Raw genomic sequence first — 25,547 nt, forward strand, 5'->3', positions numbered from 1 at the left:
TAATGCAAGAGTTTAAAATGATCATCTACCTATTAGATATTTATATTTGTAAAATAATCAAAAATTTTTAAAATGAGAAAGTTAATATAATAGTAAAATAAAAAATTAATTACTTTAAATTAAGATAATAAAACACACATTTTAAAATAAATTTAATAGTGATTAATTTCTCATTTAATTAATTATTTTGTCAATTTTTTCATTTTAAAAGATATAAATTCTTATAAAATGTGTAAGATAAGGAATATTGGAGTTAAAATAAGTTTACCAATATAACAATATAAGTAGATATCATATAGTAATAAAATCATGGAAACTATGTGTTCTGGTTATTCGGATGTTTGGTGGATTGGTAAGGTGAATAACGGAGCAAGAGAATGAAAGAATCTGGACTTGGGCGCGAGCTATTGGAGGAGTGTGTTCAGTCTATGCGTCGGCAGGTGGGACCACCTGTAAGGACACTCCAATACTAAAGTTAGAATTCATACGAATAGGCGGTCAATTAGTATTAGAAGGGTGACGTACCTCTAGAGAGAGGTAGGTCCCTCCTTATTTATATTCTGTACTAAGGAGTGGATCCCTGTAACCAGATTCATCTATCTAAAAGCTTCTGCTAACTGTCCAAATCTTCTAGAAACTGTGAGGTGCCGCATGGATCGCCTCATAGTTTGGATCAGTAGACATGGCGGGTCGATGGCTTCGAATCAGACCCAAAGCTCTTAATGGGCTGGGTCAAAACACTATCTTTCACACATTTGAACTATTATATTATATGCCAATATATATTTTTTCCTAGTTAAATAATTTGGTGCAATCCCAATTTTAATATAATCGAACTCTTGCTTAATTTTTCGAATAATTATCCAAATTAATTTCTAAAATTTTTAATATCAGATATTTTAGTTTTTGAAGTCTCAAAATACAAACAGTCTTAAACGTTTATTTTTGTTAAACTATACTGTTCTTCTTTAATTTGATCCGCTTAATCGAAATAAATATTTTAAAATTTTTAAAATTTTTCAAAAACTATTTTAAGAGTTTTTAAAATTTGAAAACTGTTTTATAATTCACTCTTCGAATTAAATTAGAAGAAAACTACATTGTCTAATAGAAATAACCATTAAAAAATATTGTATATTCTGAAATTTAAAAAAGATTAAAATATCTAATTTTAAAAACTTCATAAAAAAAACTAACTTGAATAATTATTCTAATTTTTATTATTAACTAATTTTAGTGACTAATTAATATCACTCGATAAATAAAGTCGAAATTTACAACCCCATAAGTTATTTTTAGAATTGAGTTAGACACTGAAATCTAATCCAATTATTAACAAATCTTAATTCTTCTGATATGTTAATCTAATTTGAACAAATTAATGTGTATTAAAAAATTGATAATTTAGAGAGAAGAACAAAATTCAAAAGATCTTTAAGGCACTGTGAATGGTCACATTGGAAGAGTTGCATGTTTGAAGTTTGAACTTAGCACTTACCAAACGCAACGAAGCACTGAACTGTCACAATAGTAATATCCACGTTTCCCAAAAGCATATCTTGTTACCTCGTTTGGACCGAATTTTTGTTCTGTTTTTTTCTCTCACTTTGGTAATTGAAACTTTGTCTCTTTCATTTACCCTCTTTTCAATATCACCCTCTCATGCTTCCTCTGCTATACTATACTCATTCTCCTTCACTTCAATGTTGCTTCATATCACTACTTTGTGAACGGTATGTTCCTCTCTCTCTCTTTATCTATCTATCTTTCTATGTATATGATTATGATTATCATGTTTTGAATATTAAGAATGCTGAACTCACTTGATATGATGTTTGTGTTTGATTTGGTTTTGGTTGAGAAAGTGTGAAAAGAACAAAAAAAATTGAATTTTTAGAAAGGAGTTTGGGTTATGACTTAGGATTTTTTTCTTCTTGATAATTGCATGCTTGAATTAATCAGATTAGAATCAAAAGTTTACTTAGGAAGTTCTTGATATATATATATATATATATATATATTTTACCCCAATATTTTAAGCAAATCAAAATATGATGTTTAAGGGAAAAAAGGGTTTATTTTGATGATGATATAGTTTACATCTTATTTGGCCTTAAATAAAGGGTTTTGGACTCTCTAATTTGTGTTTCTTTTGTTTTATATATACAGGGTACTATAATAATTCTATTAGGATTGTTAATTAGATTGTTAAGGTACCCTAATTGAAGTTGGGTTCATCAATGGGTGGGGGTGAAACTGTCAATGGGGCATGGCTAAGTGCTATTTGGCCACTTTCAAGAAAGATTGTATCAGATGAAAAAGAAGCAATTGGAATCCTGGCATCTGAGATTGTTGGAGTGATGTCTAAGATTGTAAATTTGTGGCATTCTTTAAGCGATCGAGGCATAGCGAGTTTAAAAGAATGGATAACAAACTCGGTCGGGGTGAAAATGCTTGTTTCGGATGACTATTATTACTTGATGGAACTTGCATTGGATGAGATTCTCAGTAGCTTTCAATGTCTAGCAAGGTATGTGGCTAGATTGGGGAAAAGGTGCAAGGATCCGGTGTATCATCGGTACGAAAGCTTTGTTCGCAACCCGGCTAAGAACTATGTTCAATGGTGTGGTTGGGAGTATGCATGGAAGAAGATGGATAGGAAGGTAAAGAAAATGGAGAGGTTTGTTGCTGCTATGTCACAATTGTTCCAAGAGCTTGAAGTGTTGGAGGATCGCCAACGAACTCTGAAGCGAATGAAGGCGAATCCTAAGACTCATAAAGGGAAATTGGCCGAGTTCGAGAAGAAGTTCAATTGGCATCAACAAGAAGTGAAGAATCTCAAAGACATATCTCCTTGGAACAGAAGTTTTGATTATATTGTGAGATTGTTGGCAAGATCATTGTTTACAATTTTGGAGAGAATCATACTTGTGTTTGGAAACATTCATCTCCCAATTTCACAACAACAGGGCGATTCTGTAATTATAGAATCTAAGCATGCTCTTCGGCGCAGCCCTTCCTTACCGGTTAATACTAGTTCTTATGTTCATCCTTCTGAGACTAAGGGGCCGGTGAGCTCTGAATCCGAAGCTGAAAAGAACAAGAACAAGAACAAGAACAAGAACAAGAACAAGAACATAAAGAAACAACTGCAGCAGTCGAGGCATATCGGCACCTTCCAAGGTGTTTCTAAGAGGTATATTGACTCTCAATCTTGTAGAATTAGAATATACTCTAAACTACCTGAAAAGGGTTGTTTCTTAAAGCCGGCGCGATTGACCCTAGGTGATGCGGCTTTAGCCCTGCATTATGCAAATGTGATTGAATTGATAGAGAAAATAGTGTCATCACCGCATCTTATTGATCATCATACTAGAGATGACTTGTATAGCAAGTTACCAACTACAATAAGGACTGATCTGAGGGCAAAGCTTAAATGGTATGCAAAACGCAAGCATGATCCGAGCATTGCAGCCGAATGGAGCGTGGCGATGACACAGATTCTTGGATGGTTGGCGCCGCTTGCTCACAACATGATAAGGTGGCATGAAGAGAGGAACTTTGAGAAGGAACACACTACTTCAGAAGCAAGTGTTTTGCTTGTTCAAACACTTTACTTTGCAAACAAAGCAAAAACTGAAGCTGCAATTGTTGAGCTCCTTGTTGGTCTAAACTATGTTTGCCGGATTAACAGAGAAGCTCAAATCCGAGAGGCACGGCAGCCGGAATTCTCTAGATCAAGGTCTTTCCATCGTGCTCAATTGAGAAATCATGATTTGTGCTATGAGATTTAATAGACTATGCTTTTGTGCACTGTATGAATAGATCACTCTCTCTTGTATAGCTCTCATTTTTCATATGGGAGGTTTCTTTTTCTATTTTTCCTCCAAATAGTACTTTGAATATTAAGATGCTTATTCTTAGCAAATGTTACATTCGGATGAATCAATTTTGCTTTGATGTACTTATATCAGATGATTAATGTTCAAAGTATATTATTTATCTTTCATTCTTTCTCATTTGCATAGTTAGAGTGTGAAAAAATAACTATGCGCTATTTAGAGTGTGTTTGATTTGTGTTCTCATTTTTTTAACGTTTTTTGTTATTAGAATTTTGTATATATAAAAAAAAAACAGAATTTTTTATTATTTTTATTATTTTTTCCACAAAATCATTAAAATAAAAAATAAATATATAAATTCAAATGACATAGTTTTTCCATCCTCACTTAAAAGGTCTCGAGTTTGAGTGTCACTAGTAACTTTAGGGGGGAAGAAAATATAAACTCAAAGCACCAATTTTGTTTTTCCAATCCGTAATTGAAGCTTGTAACTGTCTATCTGTCCAATTCACCAATTGTCTATAATTTTTATTATTATTTTTAAAATTTGCATTTATCCCTAAAAGTATCAATATTTATTTGCAAAATAAATTGTTTTCATTAAAATATAAAAAAACAATTTTTTGGTGAAAAAAAACACTTTTTTTGGGTCTACGAACCAAACACGTCTGGAGCCCGTTATTAGAAGTGTTCCACTTGATTGGGCCGATAGGCCCAATTAATGTGCTTATTCCTTGGGCTTCTATCATACACCCTCGCCCACCGAATACTACACTCCCTTCTGTGGTAGTAGTAGTAGCTGAAGCTGAAGAAGCAGCAATGGCGTATTCAACGAAGAAGGGTTTGCTACTGTACAACGTATATAGAACCTTAACCTACGCCCTCTCGCCGCTGATTCGGCTCCACTTGAGGTGGCGCATTTCCCGAGGCCTCGACCACCGTTGCCGGTGGCCGGAGCGACTCGGTCGCCCTTCCCTACCACGGCGACCGGGACCTCTGGTGTGGTTTCACGCTGTGTCATTAGGAGAAGGAATGGCGGCGATTCCAGTGATCAGAGAGTGCGTTCGGAAGATGCCGAACGTGAACGTGTTGATGACAATCACTACTATGTCTGCGTTGTAAGATAAACTCTCATTCGAATTGCGTTATTTGCATGCTTTGTTAGTTGTTTATGCGTGTGCAAAACTTCGAAGAAAAATTGACATATTTTGAATTAATTACTTTTGCTTTCTAAGTGTAGTTAGCAGTTGAATATGTTGAAATGTTAGGAAGTATCATAATTTCAGATTCACGATTATGATTATTCTGTGTTTGGATAAACTTTTCAAAAAATGGCGATTTTCAAGAGTTGTTGGAATTGGTGCTTGTATGATTGATTTTGCTAGAAGGATAGGGTGATAAATGAATTGAAGTTGGGATATCAAATCATTTTGGAACTGGAAGAGACAAGAGATCGTAGAATTTCAAATTATGTGTAGTGATTAGTGAAGATGTGTAGAATTTCCTGTGAGCAGAGAAAAGTATATGGAGAGTAGCACAATGGTTAGACATAGAGTACGTTCGAGAGAAAGATTAAGCTAAATAATGAAGACAGATTTAGATGTTTTCCAGGTTTTGTTTTTTCAAGAATCTTATTGAAAAGATGGACTTGTGAGTTGTGACATAAGCATAAGTTTTGCATTTATCTGGTTATCTTTATAATGCTTTTTCCAAATTCTAGTGAAATGTGAACCATGTTCCATGAGCATCATTTTCTAATCAAATAGGCATCTGCTAGGTATGGTGATGCGTTGGTGCTTCTTAAAGGAGATGAATGAATATCCGTTAATTTGACATTGTTAGTAGAGAAAGAAACATGGCTAAACTTGTTTCTTGGTGTAATGCAGTGAAGTATTAAGGAACTGGCTGCCAAGTGAAATCATTTTTCAGGTAAAATGTTGGAAATGCTAATATGGGTGCAGTAATCTCTTCTTTTTTGTTGAATTAATTTTATTTCCAGTTGAAATTTTGAGAAGCAGTTCCTAAATTTGCTTATAAAGAAATCATTTGATCTATATCTTACTTTCAAATTTTCAGATCAGGCATTAATACATTGTTTTGATTTTCTCAATTGTTCACATTTGGCAGTTTTCTCCACTTGATACACCTAGTTCCATTGATTCATTCCTTCGTTACTGGAAACCAAAAGCTATTATACTGATGGAAAGTGAACTCTGGCCAAATCTTATCATGCGTGCTTCCCAAAATGGTGTAAGTAGTTATTATCTTTGGTTCATGATATACCCTCGTCAACCACTTACAAAGAATAGATTCGTTCTCTATCCGCTAGAACTAGAACTAGATAACCTACTTCGAAAATGGTAGTTAACGAATATGTGAGACCTACTTTTTTTTTTTAAAACAAAAAGAAAGGTCAAATAGCAATTAATTTCTTTGCACATATGCATGGTTCACTTATGCATGTTGCAAGTGCATCATATAACATGTTTTCACATATTCTTTTATTCTCATCAGATAACACTGGCATTGTTAAATGCTCGGATGTCTGAAAAGTCCTTTGAAGTTTGGTCAAGACCAGTGCTTCTACCCCTAATTTCATTGATGTTATCCAAATTTTCCTTGATTGCTCCATTGGTATGTAGCCCTAGATCTTTTGACACCACTATTTTTTATGTTATTGTTTCTTTGATGGTGGCAGTTAAGATTTTGAATGTCATAGAGTACAGAGCAGGGCATCCGGTTCCAGCTACTGCAAGCTCCTCCTGCTATCATAAGCTTTTCTGGTGATTTAAAGTACGGTAAGTCTTAAGTTTCTTATTCAATTGAAATTTGATATCGGTTTTTTGTTGTATGCTACACCATTGTTGATTTATTGAATTGGTGAAGTGGTCTGTACTAAGCTTGTCTTATTTATCATTCTGTTCAGTAATAGAAGATTTCGGAGTCAATGGAAGAGGGGGGAAAAGTATAGATGATCTGAGATTACAGCTTGCTCACAAACAGGTTTGGATGGCTTCTTCCATTCATAGGGGAGAAGAAGAAAGTTAGTTTTTTTTTCTATACCTTTGGCGTTGTTACATGATAATTTTTTTGGTTTATCCAACAGAGTTCAAAGAAACACTTAAACATTTTTCGTAGCATAAAAACCTGTGAGGGGCATTATAACATAAATGTTGATTCAATTTTTCATATGCTAGTACTAAACATATATGGTATTCATATTCTCATATTCTTCCTCATTTAACTATTATATAATTTTTAATTCTTAGCAATTGAAATATTTTTATAGATTGTCCTGTTACATTAATTCAGAATGAGCTTAATATGTTGACTGGATCTCATTCATTGCCCTCTGTATTTTGGTGATTATTCACTGTTCTTTCTTTGTTGTAATGTATTAAGATTTGATTGCAGTAATATTAGGAGTTCACACTACCCTTATGCAACTGCAACCTAATATATTGATTATTATCGTCCCTCGTCATCCACAGCATGGGCGTGAGATTGCCAAAGTAAGCTTTTGATCCCATCATTTGACTTAAAAAATGTTTGCTATGGATGTCTTAGATTCCCTCTTTGGCTTCATTCAATATTGATGCCATCATCGATGCGTAAAATTCTAAGTTACTAAAAATATGTTTCAACTGTCCTTTTCTCCTTGTTATTACTTGTTCAAACTCAAAATATGGTTTCAGCTATGTTTTCTTAAATGATAAAAGTTCAACTCAATTATGTTTGTAATCATGGTGCATGTGAATGGAAATTAACTTGTAAATCTTTCGCATGGTCATTCTCATACAACAGAAATGTTGCTTATGCAAAAATTATAATGACATTTTGCCATTCTTTTTTATAATCTTGTCATCTCCAAATTCATTACACTTTTACTTGATATAGTGCAGAAACTGGAGAAGGAAGGACAAAATGTAATTTTGAGGTCCCAACATAAGAAGCTTAAGCCAGAAACAAACATATATGTGGTGGACACTCTGGGTATGTTTTTTTCTTCACGACATAAAATGCTATGATATATGGAAACACACTTGTGCAAATTCAAATTTGAAAGCTGGGCTTTATGTAATATGGAACTTCAATTTGAAGGCTATTACTTGCGTAAAGGGTACCTGAGTGAGTTTTTGATGGGGATTTTTATGCTTATTTAGGATAGTCATCCATCACATATATTCTTGACCACCCTATCTGGCAGGCGAATTAAGACACTTGTATATGTTAACACCAATCGCTGTGATTGGGGGTTCATTCCTCCCTGGTTCAACTGGCCATAATATCTCGGAAGCTGCTTCGGCTGGATGTGCTGTTTTGACAGGTTGATTTTGTATGACCTTTTATGTAATTCAAAACATGTTATTTTAATTTCAGTGACTTGAACAAAGTATTGATTCAGGTTGTCACATTGGACATTTCTCACACATGGTGCTGGAAATGCAACGATTGAATCCATTGTCAGTCCTTCAGGTGGGAATGGCATCTTATTTGCATGTCATTGAAAAATAACCACAGTATGCATTTTTCTTACAGTGTTCTCTATTATTGCGGACTTGTAGGTCTCTGGAAAAATGGAGCTTGAAAAAACTCTCATTCAGCTCTTCACAAATGCAACACTATTGGAAGCACATCGCAAAGCTGCAAAGGAAGCATTTTCTCGTTTGTCCAGTGACATTGTCACAAACGTATGGAATTTGCTAAATTCTCGGATCTTTAGTAAATTTGCTGCAGAGGAAACTAAAATTATATGAAAAACGAGGAATACCTATTTACTAAATTCATTTAATCCCTGCTACAGAGGAATAATAAAATTGCAACCCATTCCCTAGAATGATTGGTTTTTATTATCTCAATAGAAATTGCTATAAATTATAGAAGATAAAGTTAATCATTCTCTGTTTTTCATATTAGCTTCACACTTCTTAAAGCTTTGTAGTTTTCATCAAATTTATTTTGTTTATATTAGAAGCTTATTGCTGTTTAGAACTTGAAGATAGTAAGTAGGATGTAACTTTCACTTCCATTGTAGAGTGGTGTTATGATTTTTTATTTTTCTATAAAAAATGAGACCTTGATGAAGTACATAAGGACGAGTTTAGGGGTTTGGGAGATTTACTTGAGGTTCTAAGTTTAGTGTCACCAATGTATAAAACAATTTATTTGATATTGACTGTTAAATTTATGCTTCAAAGTTCAAAACCTTTGAGTTCATGGGCTGAATAACAATCAAATTTAAGGTGGGCAATTATTAGAAGTTTCACATTGTTTGGAAATATGATCATAATCTTTTTTATAAGTGATGGACAAATTTTCACTCCTTGAATTAATTTTTGAAGGTGAATTAGATTTACTCATTGGTCAAATCCAAATCTATGAAGGTTTTCTGAACCCTTGTGGATTATGGAACCCTGCTCTGGTAGGTATCTACTATCTAGGTAGGCAGGTGGCACTGAAATTTACTTAGCTAACAAGAAAATTTGCTGGTAGCACAATCTGTCACATTATAATCTTAGTTTTGTTTGTAAGAGAAGAAAAATTAAACACTTGGTTTGATGGATAGGGTAACTCTTCAGCTTGTGCTGTATCTTGACCTCTGCTGTCAACTACCAAGTTTTACTGGTGATTATTTATGGTCCCTAATTCACTGATACATCTTTGGCCCGCCCATTGTGCACTATTTGAAAACCTTCACTTTTCCCTCTATTTCCAGCTTAAAGACTATATTCTACTCTGTCGTAATAATATTAATAATTATGAGCTGTATTTATGCATCACAGATCATATCATAAATGTGAAGGGGGAGAAAAAAAAGAAGAGATTATATAATTACATATGCAATATAATGTACTAAGGGTACTTTTTGTGATATAATTCGACTACTGAATAAAAGGGGGTAGGTTGCAGATTTTATTTGTAAATCTAACATAGTTACTAAGAAACTGTTCTTGTAGACTGTCCTCAATGGAGGCTTCATTCAAGAAAAAAGTTGAATAGAGATTTGGTTCTCCTTAGTGCTTTTTAGCTCCTACTTCTCCTTTTGCTATCAAAGCTATGAAGTAGTGGTGTAGACTCCTTCATTGGCACATGGGGACAAGAGGGTCTACGTGATTCAGCTGCGGTGCCACCGCCTCTAAGGGACTGAATTATGTCCTCAAAGAGGAACTCATCACAAGGTATAGACAGAGGACCACTCTTGTTGAATCCATGCCCTTCATATTGATCTAGCAATTGTTGTAGTACTGGATGGTTCAAATAATCTGCCCTTATCACGAACCTCCGGTTTGCTTCCCCAACTGTTACGGCTAGGTGTCCTCGTGGCACATCGGCTGGAAGCTTCTTCCCACAGCCGCCACCACTGCAAGCTTGCTTGAGCCACATGCAAGCCATGCTTGTTTTTTTTATGAAGAGGTTGAGGTTCTTATTTTGGGGGTGTAGACTATCGAGTATGTAGACTTAATTGTTGTGATATGCATATATGAATCATACCATATACTTGTATTTATATTATACGCTTTTAATATTTCATTTTATGATATGAAATTGAAGACACATTGTGTGCTAAGGAAAAGGACTGAAGCAAAATCCATAATATTATTATTTTGACAAAGGTTGGGTATGGTAGTTTGCTGCAGTCCTTTTTGTCCCACTGCTGCCAGGCCATTACTGTTTCCATTATTTATATTTTATATTGATTCCTTTAATTTGTCATTAATAATTAACAAACAGTGCATTTGGTTGCCTCTTATTAATGATTTTGGAGTGGCACAACTCTGTGCTTTTGCTGATCATTTTGTTATCTTTCCTAACTCGATCCTTTTTGGTTTTTTGCTTTATTTTTTCTGTTTTAACCAGTATCCAAATTTTATTATAAGAACTTTGAATTATCCAAATTTGTTTTTGGTTTACTAGGTGTAAACTTTCAGGTATCCATCAACTAAGAGCCAACAACTAATTACCTTTCGGGAAGTATGGACTAACCATGAAAGTTGCTGAATTATTAAACTAATAACACACCAATTCAATTTGAAGATGTAAGTTCCCCTTTAACATATAATTTCACAAGTTTTATTTTTTGAGTAATTCTTATATTAATCCTTGTTGGTTATTAGTGGTTAAATTATTGACTTTGAAATGAACCTTAAGAACCCAAACTATAAATTTAACCACTAATAAGGATTAATATAATTGGATAGTCATGAAAAAATTTTGCATTATTAATATCTTATTAAATCCTATAAATTTGAATATATATTAGAAGAGAATAACTATGCTTATATAATAAAAAATGATCAATGCTGTAAAGGTAATTGCCGACTAATAGGGACCGAGGAAACGTGATCTATGTTTTGCACCTAATCAATAACATTGTTTCAAACAGTAACTGACAATTTATTATTATTATTTTTTCATAAACTAGTACACAATAAACCTAAATGTACTGTTTAAATCACAAGGATTATCCCAAAACGAAATGGAAAAGTATACGGAAATGGCACCAATTCCAGGAAAACGTACCATTAGTGTTGTTAGTTCAGAGTTGGTGTGCTTCTTTTTCTCTGTGTCTCATGTGTCCTCACATGTTATTGTTAAATGTTAATGCATTGGGACCGACAATATAACACAACCTCATGTTTCAGTAAGAATCATCATTCGCCAAATTTATTTTCATCACTTTGGAGGCCTCTTGCCATTGTATTTGTATATTGCATCATATATCATATATAACGATTCATTTAAGTAGTGTTTGTTTCCAGAAACTGAAATTAAAATTGGGAGATTGAAGTTAGTATTGCGTTTGGTAGTCAAAAACTAAAATTAAAATTATGGTCTTTTCAGTATTTCCGAAAATGATAATACAAGTGACTGAAAATTATGGGAACGAAGATTAAAGTTTTAACCTTTTTTTTAACAATTAAAAGTATTTTAGTAAATATTTTTATTTTATTTTTATATTTATCTTAAATCAAATAAAATACTAAAACATAATTTAATTTTATATATTTTACATCAAAGATACTAAAATTAATTTAATTTTAATATTCTAATTTCTATCTTTCAGTTTTAGTCTTCTCTTAAAAAAACAGTCTTAAAGGCCAACAATACCAAACCATAACAATTATCTTTAAGCATCTAGTGAAAAATTTGACTCCTTAACTATGTGTATGGAGAGTAATGTCTTGAGATTAGAGATTAATAGTCATTGTCCATACTGGATAGTTTGGGGCAATGGTCCAAAATTAGTTAGAAGTATACATAGGTAAACTTTAGAGTTTAACTAAAATTGGTCCTATGTTAAGGTTATTATTTAGTAGAAGTTTTAAAGTTTTTTATTTTAATAAATATATTGGAAACTTAAACTTTATATTTTTTATAAATTTTTTAATTGTACACATATTAGCTAAACTTTTAACTTTATTTGTATTTATAGAGATAACTTATCTTTTTAATGAATTCTTTTAAACATCTTATTAATTATTGCATAAAGGGGTTTTTTTTTAACTGTATTATGTTAATTCTTGCTCTTGTTAACTAAATAATTAAAACCAAAGAGCTCTGAAGGATTATCCCTCCATCTTTACGAAAAAAGTGTAAATAGCATTGCCTAAATTGAGAATGAAAGTGATCCTCAATTATTGAAATGTGGAGTTGATGATGTAAACGTTTAAAATTAATAAATAAAGTTTGTGTATAAATAGATGTTTAAAATAGAAAATGATGTACAAGAATATATGTTCTTATATATCAAATGTGATGAAACTAGAAGGAGCTTAATAAAGCCCAATAAATAATGGTAGCTCACTTGGCTCTTAGCTATATAATAACATAGACATTGAGGACCAATTACCATGTGAAGGTTTTATTTAACCATCTCCAATTTTAGATTAGATATGTACCAGAAAGTGTGTGAGTAGCATTAACAAATACGTAATTGTATCTATGACACTTCATTATCATATGAGAAATTCTTTAGTCGGTAACCATTAACCTTCTTTTTTTTTTCCTTCTTTTTATTTTCCATGTTCATAAACTATAATATGAAAAACTAGTTTGAAAAATAAGGAATATGTAAGAAAAACACAATGGTATAAGGGTAACACGAGCACTTGCAACAATGTGTGTTTTCCTTTTCTTGTCCTAATTTTTGTTTGGTCATGTTGGTGTTTTTCCTAAGTATTAAATTAAGGTCCTAGTCTTGGACCAATTCATGGAAATTCTATTAAAAAATACACTTATCTTTGGAACTAGGGGCTAAGGAAGATTATCACTTTCCAAAGGTGTACCTAAAGGTCTTAACATGGAAATAGCAAATTAACATGTGCAACATAGACTAGTGACAACTTTTTTGGATAGCTATAACCCTTTTCTTGTTCTCCACCTTGGTCTAGGCACTATATGAAGATCTCACATGGACTTGGTACTACTCTATTCAAATCCAAAACACATGCTAGTAGCTATCTCTAACTTAGATATGCAAATTTTTCCCATCCACAAATTCTAGGCTAATTTTTTTTATACGAAAAAAATGTGTTTTTGTTGAAAATGATATTATTTGGCGTAATTATAGGTGTGTAGATTTTGTAAGTGGAGAGTCAATACGTAGGATGTGCGTTGGACACGTATCATCATCCTGATAACAAACAGAGTGCGTGTTGTACACGTATCAACATTCTGGTCAACATGTAGGATACATGTTGGATACCTGTTTTACATATTCAAAATACTGTAATACACTTCAAATATCAATATTCAACTCAAAATACTATCTTTATCTCTATATTAAAAATAATTTTTGAAAATTCTATATTATCTTTTTTAAGATTTTAATATGTATATTATCTTTTGTAAACATTACATAATTTCATAAAATAATTATATTATTGTTTTGACAGAAAAAGCATCTTTTAGTAAATTATGTGTGATATAATCATTACAAATTAAGAGATCATTCAAGTAAATGTAATAACTAAATTGGAAAAAATTGATTTATAGACAAAGAATACTTTTTTTTAATTCTTCATTTTTTTTCAGTTTACACTAGCTAGCAAGAAATAATATATCTACATCTTAATTAAACTTTTTGGCATACTACTATTGTTGAACAGCAAGGTTCAGATGAGTGATATATTAACAACTAACAATCCCTTCACATGTCTCTATCTGCCGCTTTCTTAGTTAGATCTCCCATTTTGTCAACAAAATAAAAGTTACATACTCATAATTAATTAATTCCGTTATTAGAAATTTAGATATATTATATTTTTGTTGATGCTTTAAATTTTAAATAATGGATAAAGTAACTAATCATACTAGCTGTTACACTATTGTTTAATTTATATATTTTTGCTGGTAATATAGTATTATATGTTATATATCGTCAAGTAGATGATAAAATCAGCTACTGTTTTTTAAGGGTTGTAAAGAGAATTTAAAACAACAGTGTTATTTAAATATTTTTTGGGGGGGACACCTTTAGGTGTTTATATATTTTGCTCATTTATTACTATAAGAACTGTTTGACAAAAAATGTCAAGTATTTTAATAGGTACAATATATAAACATTTAAAGATGACCACAAAAAATATATTTGAATAATATTTTTAATTCTAAAATACAGAAAAAACAAAAAGATTCTAATTGCTACACTTTAATTATCCAATAAAGTGTACCAATAAACGAAAGAAGAAAGAGAAGCAAACCACTTTGATCTCTTTAAAAAAAAGTTCAATGACAATTCATCAGGTGTAGAAGAACTATATATATATATATGGTCCATCACCCCTCACTTATCTATTAACTTTTCTGTTGCTTTGAAAATAATATTGATTTTGTTTTTTAACTGCTTTTATAGTTACATTATTTTATAACTTAACCTAAGGAAAAAAATTATCCTTTAATAATATTCATTTAATTTTTCAATAATTAAGAGGACAATAATATACTTATAATATTCATTTTGAAGTGTATTAGTGGTTCTTTTAATTACTCGAGTATCTAAAATATTAGAAGAGATACACATTACAGACAAATGGTTCTTTTATTTTCGTTGAGTTGACAATGACGTGTCTTTTATTTCATAAAACTATTTATTAATGTTATAAAATTATAAAATTAGTAATAATTATATTATGTGTACACCGAAAATTAGTTATCAAATTAGTCATCTGTATATAATATATATTAAAATACAAAATATATATTAAAAATAAATTAAATAATATATATATAATTCTAATTTTAAATTTTATTGTTGTCAAAGCACAAAAAAATAAATAATTGTTTTTCAGGTTCAAATGTTATAAATAACAAAGGATTAAAATAAGTTTAGTTTCTATAAACTATGAATTTTTGGCTTTTGTTTTTTGTAATTTGTTTATCCCGTTAACTATTAACATTAACTAATGTAACAGATCAAATTGACATGACAAGTTCAAATATTAGCCTGAAAAAAATTTCATGTTAACATTTAATTTGTTTCTCTGGAAGCATATAAAGCCTCTGAGCCAAATATGTGTGAACCAAACCTAGAAATAATGGATTTAGATCAGAAGCATTATTGCATACTCATCCATGTATGTTATGATGTAAATTAATAATTACAGCTAGTAAACGCATGTAAATTAATTAATGGCCTCTTCATTCTTTCCAATAATAGCTTCAACCTTCATATACAATAAATATGAAACTTAATTACCTCTCTCGAAAAGTTAATTTAATTATAAAAGCTTGATAAATCAAATGGTACGTGTTGTTGTGTTATAATATCATCTAATTAACCTAAATGTAAATTATTATTATTAATCATGTCACATATTTCAGCGACTAATATAATATATAATCTCTACTCTCTAGCATTTTTCTATTATTAAATGGATATATTTTGGTGACTAAAGCAATCTTTGATCTTCGGCCTCTATATCAAAATAAAGAATGTTCTTGAAAAAAAAAGACACTTCAATTCCATTTGCCACATTTTCCAATATGATATAGATTTTGATTGGAGTGTTTGTTGTGCGGTCTGGTCGATTTTGAGTTAAAATTTTATCTGATTTGAATACTAATTTTATTTATAGTGTAGTTTAGATTGGATCGGATTTATGGTTTTGTAAATTAAAAAAATTAAATATATATATATAATAAGTCTCAATATCAAATTTTAAATAACGAACAACGGCATAATAACAAGTCTTAACAATATCTTAAAAACCAACAATAACATAACAATAGAAATAAAATGATAGATTAGTTAAAATAAATAAATAAATCACATTTTGAATATAAAATATTTATTAAATAATAATAATACATGAATAATATACAAATATATAACAAATTAAACATATTATAAGTATGATTGTAAATATAATAATAAAATAATAATATCATAGCACATTGTGCAATTTGAATTGGATTGGATCGATTATGAAAAGTAGATCTGAAATCCTATCCGATCTAACTGTTTGTAAAAAATAGAATCATCAATTCAATATCAAATTAGTACGATTTTAATCAATTTAAATTAAATTGAATGAACTTATAATTTGGATTGATTTAAATTTGAAGACCTCTAAATTTTGATTCCATATACAGCTACTCTTCATGCAGTACTATATTCTTCTTTTCCTGTACCAAAAGAAAAAAAAAAGTGTTCTTTTTCAAATCTAGCTGACTCAATGAATGGCTGGCATTTTTATTTTATTTTATGATTTTTTATTTTTTATTTTTTGGATTTAGAACGCCAATCTCGCCTTGAATCCATGCTTGCTTTATTTTCCTTTTGCTTTTATATGTTTCTTATTGTGCCACCCTATCTAATGCAACAACCAACAATAAAGGAAAAATATATAAATTAAAGCTGAATCAAGTCCTTCACTTTTTGGACAACAATGCTGTACATATTAATATTTGATTTATTGATACATATTTATATACACATCATTTTATATGCACAAGATTTTGTTTTAATTTTTTACTCTTAAGAATTAAAAAAGAAAAAGAAATTGGATAATCATCTAATAATCATGTCTATATTATTGATCTTAATGTGAAGTAGAAATATTTTTAGGTGGGACAGATTTACTATATCATATTTGAATGCATTCAATGTAAAATTTTGATAAAATTTATGAATGAGTATACCTTGATAAATAAAACATATTTCACAGCAAAATCTTTGTCAAAATATATTTGCCACAATTTTATGGCAAAATATGATAGATACACTTTAAATATTTAATCGCCTATGATTTTCATCAAATCACTCATATAATATGAAGGGTGTTACAAAACTTTCTAGCAACAAAACAAGTTTTCAAACAATATAATGTAACATCACCCATATATTTAATGAGATAAGTATGTAGAATATAATCTATTTATTATTGTTTACTTTTGTCTATGAACTTAGTTAAAGAGATATGATCAGGTCTTGAAAAACAATTTAGGGCCAAATATATAACTAAGTATATAAATTTATGTAAAAATGTTTATATTTAAACTAAATGTGTCAAAAAAAAATTGATCATATAGGATTGCTTAAAATCTAACAATATTTTGTATTTGATTTTATGATATTACTTATTCTATTGTGCAACATATTTTAACAATGAGATAGAATATTAAAAAATTAGAGTTATTTAATAAAAATATTTAAAATAAATAGTAATAATTTTTTTTTTAATATTTGGGAGGACTATACCATTGCCCTTATGAAACTCCTTCCCCAGATATGATGAGGTATTAAATTACTTGATTGTCCCTGTATAAGAATCAAATCTATATATGTATGTATGAAGAAGTGATGTACATATTTGATATGTTGTACTCATCACTACAACAAAACAAAAACAGTATTTTTACAATGTTTTTTTTGTTTATATTTGGGGATAGTTTTAATTCTCACTAAATATTTTTATGATGGTTAAATAAAGCGTCATAAATTTAAGCGTCACCAGTTAATATAGTGATGATTTTGGACCACTGTTAATAAAGAGTGTTATTAAATTGTTTGTTACGATTTTTGAAGTATAAAATCGTTACTAATTTGTAACCCTTGTCAAGGTATTTTTTATGTCATATTTTGCGGTGTTTTAAAACTGTTGTTAAATTACTAAATCATGTGACAATTATATTCTGTAATTATTATAAATCATCATAATATATATAGTGACAATTTGAAACTGTCACTAAATTACTAGTTCTTATGACAATTTTTAAATATATTTAGTGATTATTTAAACCGTCACAATATTTTTAGTGACAGTTTAAAAAAGTGTTACTAAATTATTAATTCTTATGACAATTTTTTCTATATTTAACTGTTTTAAATTGTTATAATCTCTTCAACCTCAAAGCTTTTCAATATACAAGTTGAATTTTGCAAAAATGACATATTTTAACAAATTTAAATTTAATCCCATAAATTTTACAAAAATAATAATAATGTATTTTAAAAGTTGAATTTTATAAGTTTTATATATTTATAATATATAAATTCAAAAAATTAATCCAAATATATAAAGTTAATAATTCACTCATAAAATTTCTTTAAATATTGAATGATCTATGATGTTGAGATTTATGACGGATAGAAAAAATAATATTGTCTATGCCGGTAATTCAAAATTTGCAACCTATAATTAAAAATAAAAAAAAATTATAATTAAGAACTATGGGAAGAGACAAGAGCAGTGATATAGCAGTCTATGAGAGTACCAACTATACTGCCCCACCCATGTGTCATTAATTAGGTATCTTTAATTTATAATAATAGAATTAAATTTCATATAGATCATATGTTTTTATGGATTATTCTAGCAGATATATATGATGAAGTAACTATATATACATGTACTTTATTAAGTGTAAGTGCATTATTATATTATAAACATATTATATGTCCTTTGGCTGCATTGTTTGTGACTTAATTTGTGTCATGCTATTTTTTTCTAAATAAGTTCTTTTTTGTCAGTTTCAAGTATATATTTTGATTTGACTATACATTATATATTGTATATTTGACTTGAATATTAATAGTCAGGACAATAATTCATAAATTAAATCATAATTATTCCTTTTATAGATCAAATAAATAAGCTTTTTTTTTATTTGCTTTGCATGTTTATATCACTTTAAGACTGGTGAGAGAAAAACTTTGCTTGAACATGACTTAAAGTTTCTATATATCATAGACTCTTCTTTTTTTCTTCTCTTTTCTTTTTTTTAGCAGGACATGAAAAAAGATTGAAGAGGGGCAGCAAGCAAATCAAATCATGAGACCATCTATGCACTTTTTTTTTGTTGTTGAAAACTTCAAAAGTTTGCTAAAGAAAATGTGCATCAAAGTTCATTTGGTTAAATATATTAATACGTGGAATTAATAGTCAAAATTGTCTCTAAAAGATATCTCAATTTTTATTTTAGTATTCTAAAGACAAAATTAATCGAAATCGTCCGCGAAAGATACACGACTTGGTCATATTAGTCATTCCGTCAGTTGGATGATGACGTGGTGGGTTAATGCCACGTGTCATAAGATGATTGGTTGACGTGTCAGATCAGTAACATCTGACACGCCACGTGTCACTTAAAATGTAAAAAAGTTATTTATAATCAAAATAATCCTTAAAAGTTTAGACGTAAAAAAATTATTTATAATAAAAAAAGTTATTTTTGTGTTATAATATAATCTTAGTTTCCATACATTGTTAATGTAAAAATTTACATTGATATTTATGTAAGGAAACAAATAGTTATTTTGGCCTTATTATTGAGGTAATAATTTATATGGAGAAAGCAAATTAAACGGAATTATTGCCTGTGTTGAAAAATTGAAAGATAAAAACAAAATGAGTAAAGTGATCACCTAACAATTATTTAGATGTGAATATTGTCAACAGTCAACTCTCTCAAAAGCTTTATACTTCCTCAATAAGAAAAAGTTGACCTTAGAAGGATAGAAGGTATCAAAAGGTTTTTACAAATATGGATGATAATAATAGATTATTTAGAATTAAGGATAAATATGTTATAATAAAATTAAAAGATCATAATTTTAATTTGTGGAGTTAACAAAATATTTTTTTATAAACTATATATAATAAATATATTTTAAAAAAATATTACATCAAACATATATATATAAGAAGATTATAGTATGTTAGTGTTAGCCATAAATTTTTGTCAATTATTTTTTCGTGATGATATAATAATATATTTATTAGTTCTATTAAGTAGTTAGTTAATGCAGAAAAAATTATGAATCCTTGGTGAATAATCATTAAATATATCTCTATACAAGTCTTTAAAAAATTTAAAAGTATATCATAACTATAATGTAATAAAGAGTATTAAATAAAATTTTTGAGAGAATCTATCGAATTTTTTTTTCTACTTGTGTAATACAATTGCCATATAAGTTAACCAATATTTTTCGTTGATGAGTTTATTGAGTCTCAACTTTCAGTAGCATATATGAGAAAATAGTATTTGCATGTAGTTAACATAAGGCTACCATAATATTAATGTGGATTAAATAAAGTTTCATTCCTATAGATATCAATTTATATATAATAATGTATTTAGTTTTATTTTTGTACATGCTATTGTCCACTAATAAATATTATAATTTGAAAGTCAATGTAAATACGGTTTGAATATTAGATTCGCACCTAAATGTTAGACATAAAATTTAAAAATAAAAAAATAGATTTCAATTTTTTTTATCTTTACTTTTAGATAAGGTTTAATTACTCTGTTGGTCTCTATAATTTCACAAAATTTTTAATTAAGTCATTATATTTTTTTCTTTTTAATTGAACCCTTGTACCAATTTTTTTTAAATTGGGTCTTTACACTTTTTTTTCCTCTTATTTGGATTCCTGAATCAATTTTTTTTTAAGTTGGGTTCTTATAAAATTAAGCCAATTAATACTGAAAGAAACCTAATTAAAAAAAAAATATAGGAATAGGCTTCCTTTGTTGAAAACTATTACATGCATGAAAATCAGTTTCATATCCTCCGTTAGAATCAAAAGTGTTTCATGAAATCAAATGCTCATGAGCTAGGATCTTGAACCTATAAACATTAGGCCATTATTTTATGTTACTAAATAACAAAAAGTGGAGTAGTATTTACTATTTAGTGACTTATCAAAAAGAAAACATCAAATTAAAGGAAAAAACAAGAAAACATACAATAATTTCACCCAAATTTAAACTTAAATTTTTGTAATTTTTTTTCTCTTCATTTCACTCTTTTATTATTAATATTTTCTATTACTACTAAATTCAATCCTATAACATAGGAGCATGTTATGTGAATGACACTCCCTATATTATAAAATATTAGGGACCATACACCATAGCTCATGGTCACCAAGATCAAGAAGCAAAGCATAACATTTTTCTTCCTTTTCCCACTTTTTGCAGAACAAAACATGAAAAAAGAAAAAAGCAAAAATCTCTGAACACAAATCATTCTTGTTTCTTTAGAGGAGTGGACAACAACAATCATTCACACAACAACCATCCCAAAATTAGCTGCCACCTTTAATCATCATGTTTAATATTACATCTATCCTAATCACCATCCGATATTGTTTAATATTTAGGGTTTAATTGTTATATATTATATGTATTATGATTATAAAAAGGAGTTGCACTATTATTTAGTTAAAAATTGTGTTATCTATTTTTTTAAGATAGCAAACAATTAATAAAATATTAAATAATTTAATCTATCCATATGATGATACAAAATTCAATATCTTTACAAAATTAATGTATGTAGACAATAATCACAATTTCTACAAATTGATATTTTTTATGTTTAATCACCATGAAAAATACTAGGTGGGATAAAATTACATCTAACTATTAGGTCATAATTTTCTACGTAATGACAAGATAATTCATGAGTCGCACTACAAAAAAATCGATAAGTAGTAACTATTTTTAAAACCGTTGCTGTATGTCAGATTTGTAACGACGATTATGAAAATAGATTAGAGTGAGAGCACATATTAAAATAAATAAAACCCTAAGTTATAATGATTGATCGAGTGGTAAGCTCGTTCATTTGTTTAAATAAGTATTGAAAATTTGAATTCTACTTTATGTATACAATAGCCTATTAACTAGTGACAAATTCTTAAATAAAATTCAGATCCGTATCGAATTAGTCCTTTTGATTTGTCGATTCGGAGAATACCGTAAAAAAAAAAAAACCCTAACCTACTGCACATTTTTCTAAAGAAGAGAAAGAAAAAGAACACACTTTCACTTCTTTTAAATGCAAAACACACTCATTATTATTATTATTGCTTCCACTTCCCTCCTTTTAACAAATATCAAAACACAAACACAAACAATCAATGCAAACATTCTCAAAACGATCAAAGAACAACATATTATCATGAACAAGCTCTTGTTCTTCACCATCATCACCACCATTATCATTGTTCTTACACCACAACAAGCATTGAGCCACCACAATGACACACATGCACTCACCCTCTTCCGCCTCCAAGCCGACATCCACGGCCACCTCCTCCCTAACTGGACCGGCGCCGACGCCTGCTCCTCGGCCGCGCCATGGCGCGGAGTTTCTTGCTCCCCAAACAACCGTGTCACCACACTCTCCCTACCTTCCCTTAACCTTAGAGGACCCTTAACACCTCTCTCCTTCCTCACTCACCTTCGCTTTCTTGATCTTCACGACAACCGTTTAAACGGCACCATTGCACCTTTAATCTCCAATTGCACCAACCTCGTGCTTCTCTATCTCTCCGGCAACGATCTCTCCGGCGAGATTCCACCGGAGATATCTTCTGTTGCCGGCCTCCTCCGCCTCGACCTGTCCGGCAACAACATAGGTGGCAAGGTGCATGCTAATAACGCAATTTAAATAATTTAATATATTTGACTAAATTATGAGATAATAATTTTTAATTATCAATAAACTGCACGTAAATTTTTACCTTTAGAACTATTTATATTTTTGCACAACTTAATTGCGAGTCCAACTACAATTTAATTATATGATATATATATTTGTTAAGTAATTAAGTAAGAAATAATTAATGTAAGTGCATTTGGCTAAGCTAAGATTATTTTGGATCAGGTTCCAAAGGAACTGTTGAATTTGACAAAGCTTCTTACTCTGAGGCTTCAAGACAATGTGCTCAGTGGCTTCATACCTGACCTTTCATCTTCCATGGAGAATCTCAGTGAGCTCAACATGACCAACAATGAGTTGTATGGAAAGTTACCTGACCAAATGCTCAAGAAGTTTGGTGCTGAAAGCTTCTATGGAAATGAGGGTCTATGTGGTGCAAGCCCACTACCTGTTTGTTCATTTGCCAATGAGAATTCTCCTCCTAATTATGGTGGTGAAGATGGTCATGATGATGATTTGGGACAAACTGTTCCTTCAAATCCAAGCTCAATGCCACAAACAAGTGAGGTTGCAAGGCCAGGAACACCACACCACCATCATAAAGGGTTAAGCCCTGGTGCCATTGTAGCCATTGTTTTGGCAAATTGTGTTGCATTGGTGGTGGTAACATCTTTTCTTGTTGCTCAATGTTGTGGAAGAGAAAGAGGGTCTAATTCTGGTTCCTATGTTGGAAGTGAGAGTGGTAAGAGGAAGAGTAGTGGAAGTAGTACTAGCGGCGGCTACGGCAGTGAAAAGAACAAGAACAAGAACAGGAACAAGAACAAGAAGGTTTATGCAAATGGTGTTGTTGTTAATGGTGGTGGTGATAGTGATGGAACTAGTGGAAGTGATGGAAGCAAGCTTGTGTTCTTTGATAGGAGGAACCAGTTTGAGCTTGAGGATCTGCTAAGAGCTTCTGCTGAGATGCTTGGGAAGGGTAGTTTGGGAACTGTGTATAGGGCAGTGCTTGATGATGGTTGCACTGTTGCAGTTAAAAGGCTTAAAGATACAAACCCTTGTGTAAGGCATGAATTTGAACAATACATGGAGGTTATAGGGAGGTTGAAGCATCCAAACATTGTTAGACTCAGAGCATATTACTATGCTAAGGAAGAGAAGCTTCTTGTCTATGATTATCTCCCCAATGGAAGCCTCCATGCTCTTCTTCATGGTAACTAATTCAGTGATATTCAATTTTTGTATTAGTATCTATGTTTGTCTATATACCATGATACCATGATTATGTTACATACAAGAAATGAGAAGCTGCATATCTTTTACTAATTAGTGTTGAAACTTTAAGACTAACACTATTGAATTCAATCCTTACTAATTAATTGTCTTGCTCTGATTATTCTTTTGGATATTGGATACTGATAGGGAACCGTGGTCCTGGAAGAATTCCATTAGATTGGACCACAAGAATAAGCTTGGTGTTAGGAGCAGCTAGAGGCCTTGCTAGGATCCATGCAGAGTATAGTTCAGCCAAAGTGCCTCATGGAAATGTGAAATCTTCCAATGTGCTTCTTGACAAGAATGGTGTTGCTTGCATCTCAGACTTTGGTTTATCCCTTCTATTGAACCCTGTTCATGCCATTGCAAGGTTGGGAGGGTACAGAGCTCCGGAACAGGCCGAACAAAAGAGGCTGTCTCAGCAGGCAGATGTGTATAGTTTTGGTGTCTTGCTTTTGGAAGTCCTAACTGGAAGGGCTCCCTCATCGGCTTACCCTTCCCCTGCTCGCCCTCGTGGTGGCCCAGACGACGAGGAAGAACTTGCTTTGGATCTTCCTAAATGGGTTCGGTCGGTCGTGAAGGAAGAGTGGACCGGTGAGGTGTTTGATCAGGAGTTATTGAGGTACAAGAACATTGAGGAGGAGCTTGTTTCAATGCTGCATGTTGGGTTGGCTTGTGTGGCGCCGCAGCCGGAGAAGAGGCCAACGATGGCAGAAGTTGCAAAGATGATTGAAGAGATCAGGGTGGAGCAATCACCCCTTGGAGAGGACTATGATGAATCAAGGAATTCACTTTCACCTTCCATTCCCACCACTGAAGATGGTATAGCTTAAGTGTTAAGAGCACTTTTTAATACCTAGTATATATAATTGATGTCATTGTAGAATTATTAGTTTAAGTAAGTAAATTTCTCTGCTTCTCTTTCTGTGGCATTGTCTCACTGCACCTTGCTTATTGGTGTTAATTTAAGTGTTCTTTGTAAAATTTAAAAGCTTTGTGGAATTCCATTGTTAAATAATCAGTTTGGGCTTTAGAATTAATTTTGCATCAGTAGTTTTTTAGACATAACCGATAAAAAATGGTGGAATGCATTGGGTTCTTGTACAATTTGAAGATATTGAAGTACTTCTTTATTGGAACCACTAAGTTAAATTCCTACTATCATTTAAGCTTAGATGCAACTTCATCCAAACTTTTTTTAATGCAACTTCGAAATCGAAATCATGCAGTCTTATAATGAGATATCATGAAGGCAGGCATGCTCAGATATAACATAACTTTCAAATTACAACTAATGAGTACCCAAATTATTAAACACAATATTTCTATGCTATTACTTTGGACTAAAGATTTTACCATTTATAATGACTTGCAAATAATAAAGTTGGATTTTGAATTAAATTACTCCAAATATGTTTACATTTATTAACAAAGGAAGCCTACTACTACTACTACTACTATACTACAGTACAGTACAATTCATCTAGGAATGATATACACAAGCATTCTTTTTTCTTTTCTTTTTTTCCCTA

The 25,547-nt window shown here is 30.8% G+C and overlaps 4 protein-coding genes across 7 annotated transcripts; 3 read left to right on the forward strand and 1 right to left on the reverse strand.

The window, feature by feature from the left end:
* Positions 1-1,420: 1,420 nt before the first annotated feature.
* LOC107476381 (protein PSK SIMULATOR 1-like) lies at positions 1,421-3,934 on the forward strand. The gene is made up of 2 exons (XM_016096177.3): positions 1,421-1,733; positions 2,170-3,934. The coding sequence occupies exon 2, from the start codon at positions 2,241-2,243 to the stop codon at positions 3,792-3,794; it is 1,554 nt and encodes a 517-aa protein (XP_015951663.1). The 5' UTR covers positions 1,421-1,733; positions 2,170-2,240; the 3' UTR covers positions 3,795-3,934.
* A 699-nt stretch (positions 3,935-4,633) lies between these two features.
* LOC107476226 (probable 3-deoxy-D-manno-octulosonic acid transferase, mitochondrial) lies at positions 4,634-10,840 on the forward strand. 4 transcript variants are annotated; one of them, XR_008006112.1, is made up of 13 exons: positions 4,634-4,960; positions 5,729-5,771; positions 5,970-6,092; positions 6,357-6,476; positions 6,562-6,640; positions 6,769-6,885; positions 7,245-7,354; positions 7,745-7,835; positions 8,050-8,169; positions 8,248-8,318; positions 8,408-8,533; positions 9,800-10,021; positions 10,758-10,840. XR_008006112.1 is itself a non-coding variant. In XM_052257670.1 (12 exons), the coding sequence occupies exons 1-12, from the start codon at positions 4,662-4,664 to the stop codon at positions 9,836-9,838; spliced, it is 1,338 nt and encodes a 445-aa protein (XP_052113630.1). In that variant the 5' UTR covers positions 4,634-4,661; the 3' UTR covers positions 9,839-10,671. The 4 variants fall into 4 exon arrangements, 3 of the variants coding, with proteins under 3 accessions (XP_052113630.1, XP_052113629.1, XP_015951485.1); XM_052257670.1 differs by lacking the exon at positions 10,758-10,840 and having other exon boundaries at positions 9,800-10,671; XM_052257669.1 differs by lacking the exons at positions 9,800-10,021; positions 10,758-10,840 and having other exon boundaries at positions 8,408-9,793.
* Positions 9,867-10,235, reverse strand: LOC127745018 (auxin-responsive protein SAUR50-like). The gene has a single exon (XM_052257987.1). It carries the CDS (start codon positions 10,233-10,235, stop codon positions 9,867-9,869), a length of 369 nt encoding a protein of 122 aa, XP_052113947.1.
* An 11,335-nt stretch (positions 10,841-22,175) lies between the features above and the next one.
* LOC107476227 (leucine-rich repeat receptor-like protein kinase PXC1) lies at positions 22,176-24,940 on the forward strand. The gene is made up of 3 exons (XM_016096002.3): positions 22,176-22,728; positions 22,969-23,953; positions 24,163-24,940. The coding sequence occupies exons 1-3, from the start codon at positions 22,261-22,263 to the stop codon at positions 24,846-24,848; spliced, it is 2,139 nt and encodes a 712-aa protein (XP_015951488.2). The 5' UTR covers positions 22,176-22,260; the 3' UTR covers positions 24,849-24,940.
* Positions 24,941-25,547: the final 607 nt, after the last annotated feature.

The sequence above is a fragment of the Arachis duranensis genome, chromosome 2, assembly GCF_000817695.3.
Source record: "Arachis duranensis cultivar V14167 chromosome 2, aradu.V14167.gnm2.J7QH, whole genome shotgun sequence".
Lineage (NCBI taxonomy): Eukaryota > Viridiplantae > Streptophyta > Magnoliopsida > Fabales > Fabaceae > Arachis > Arachis duranensis.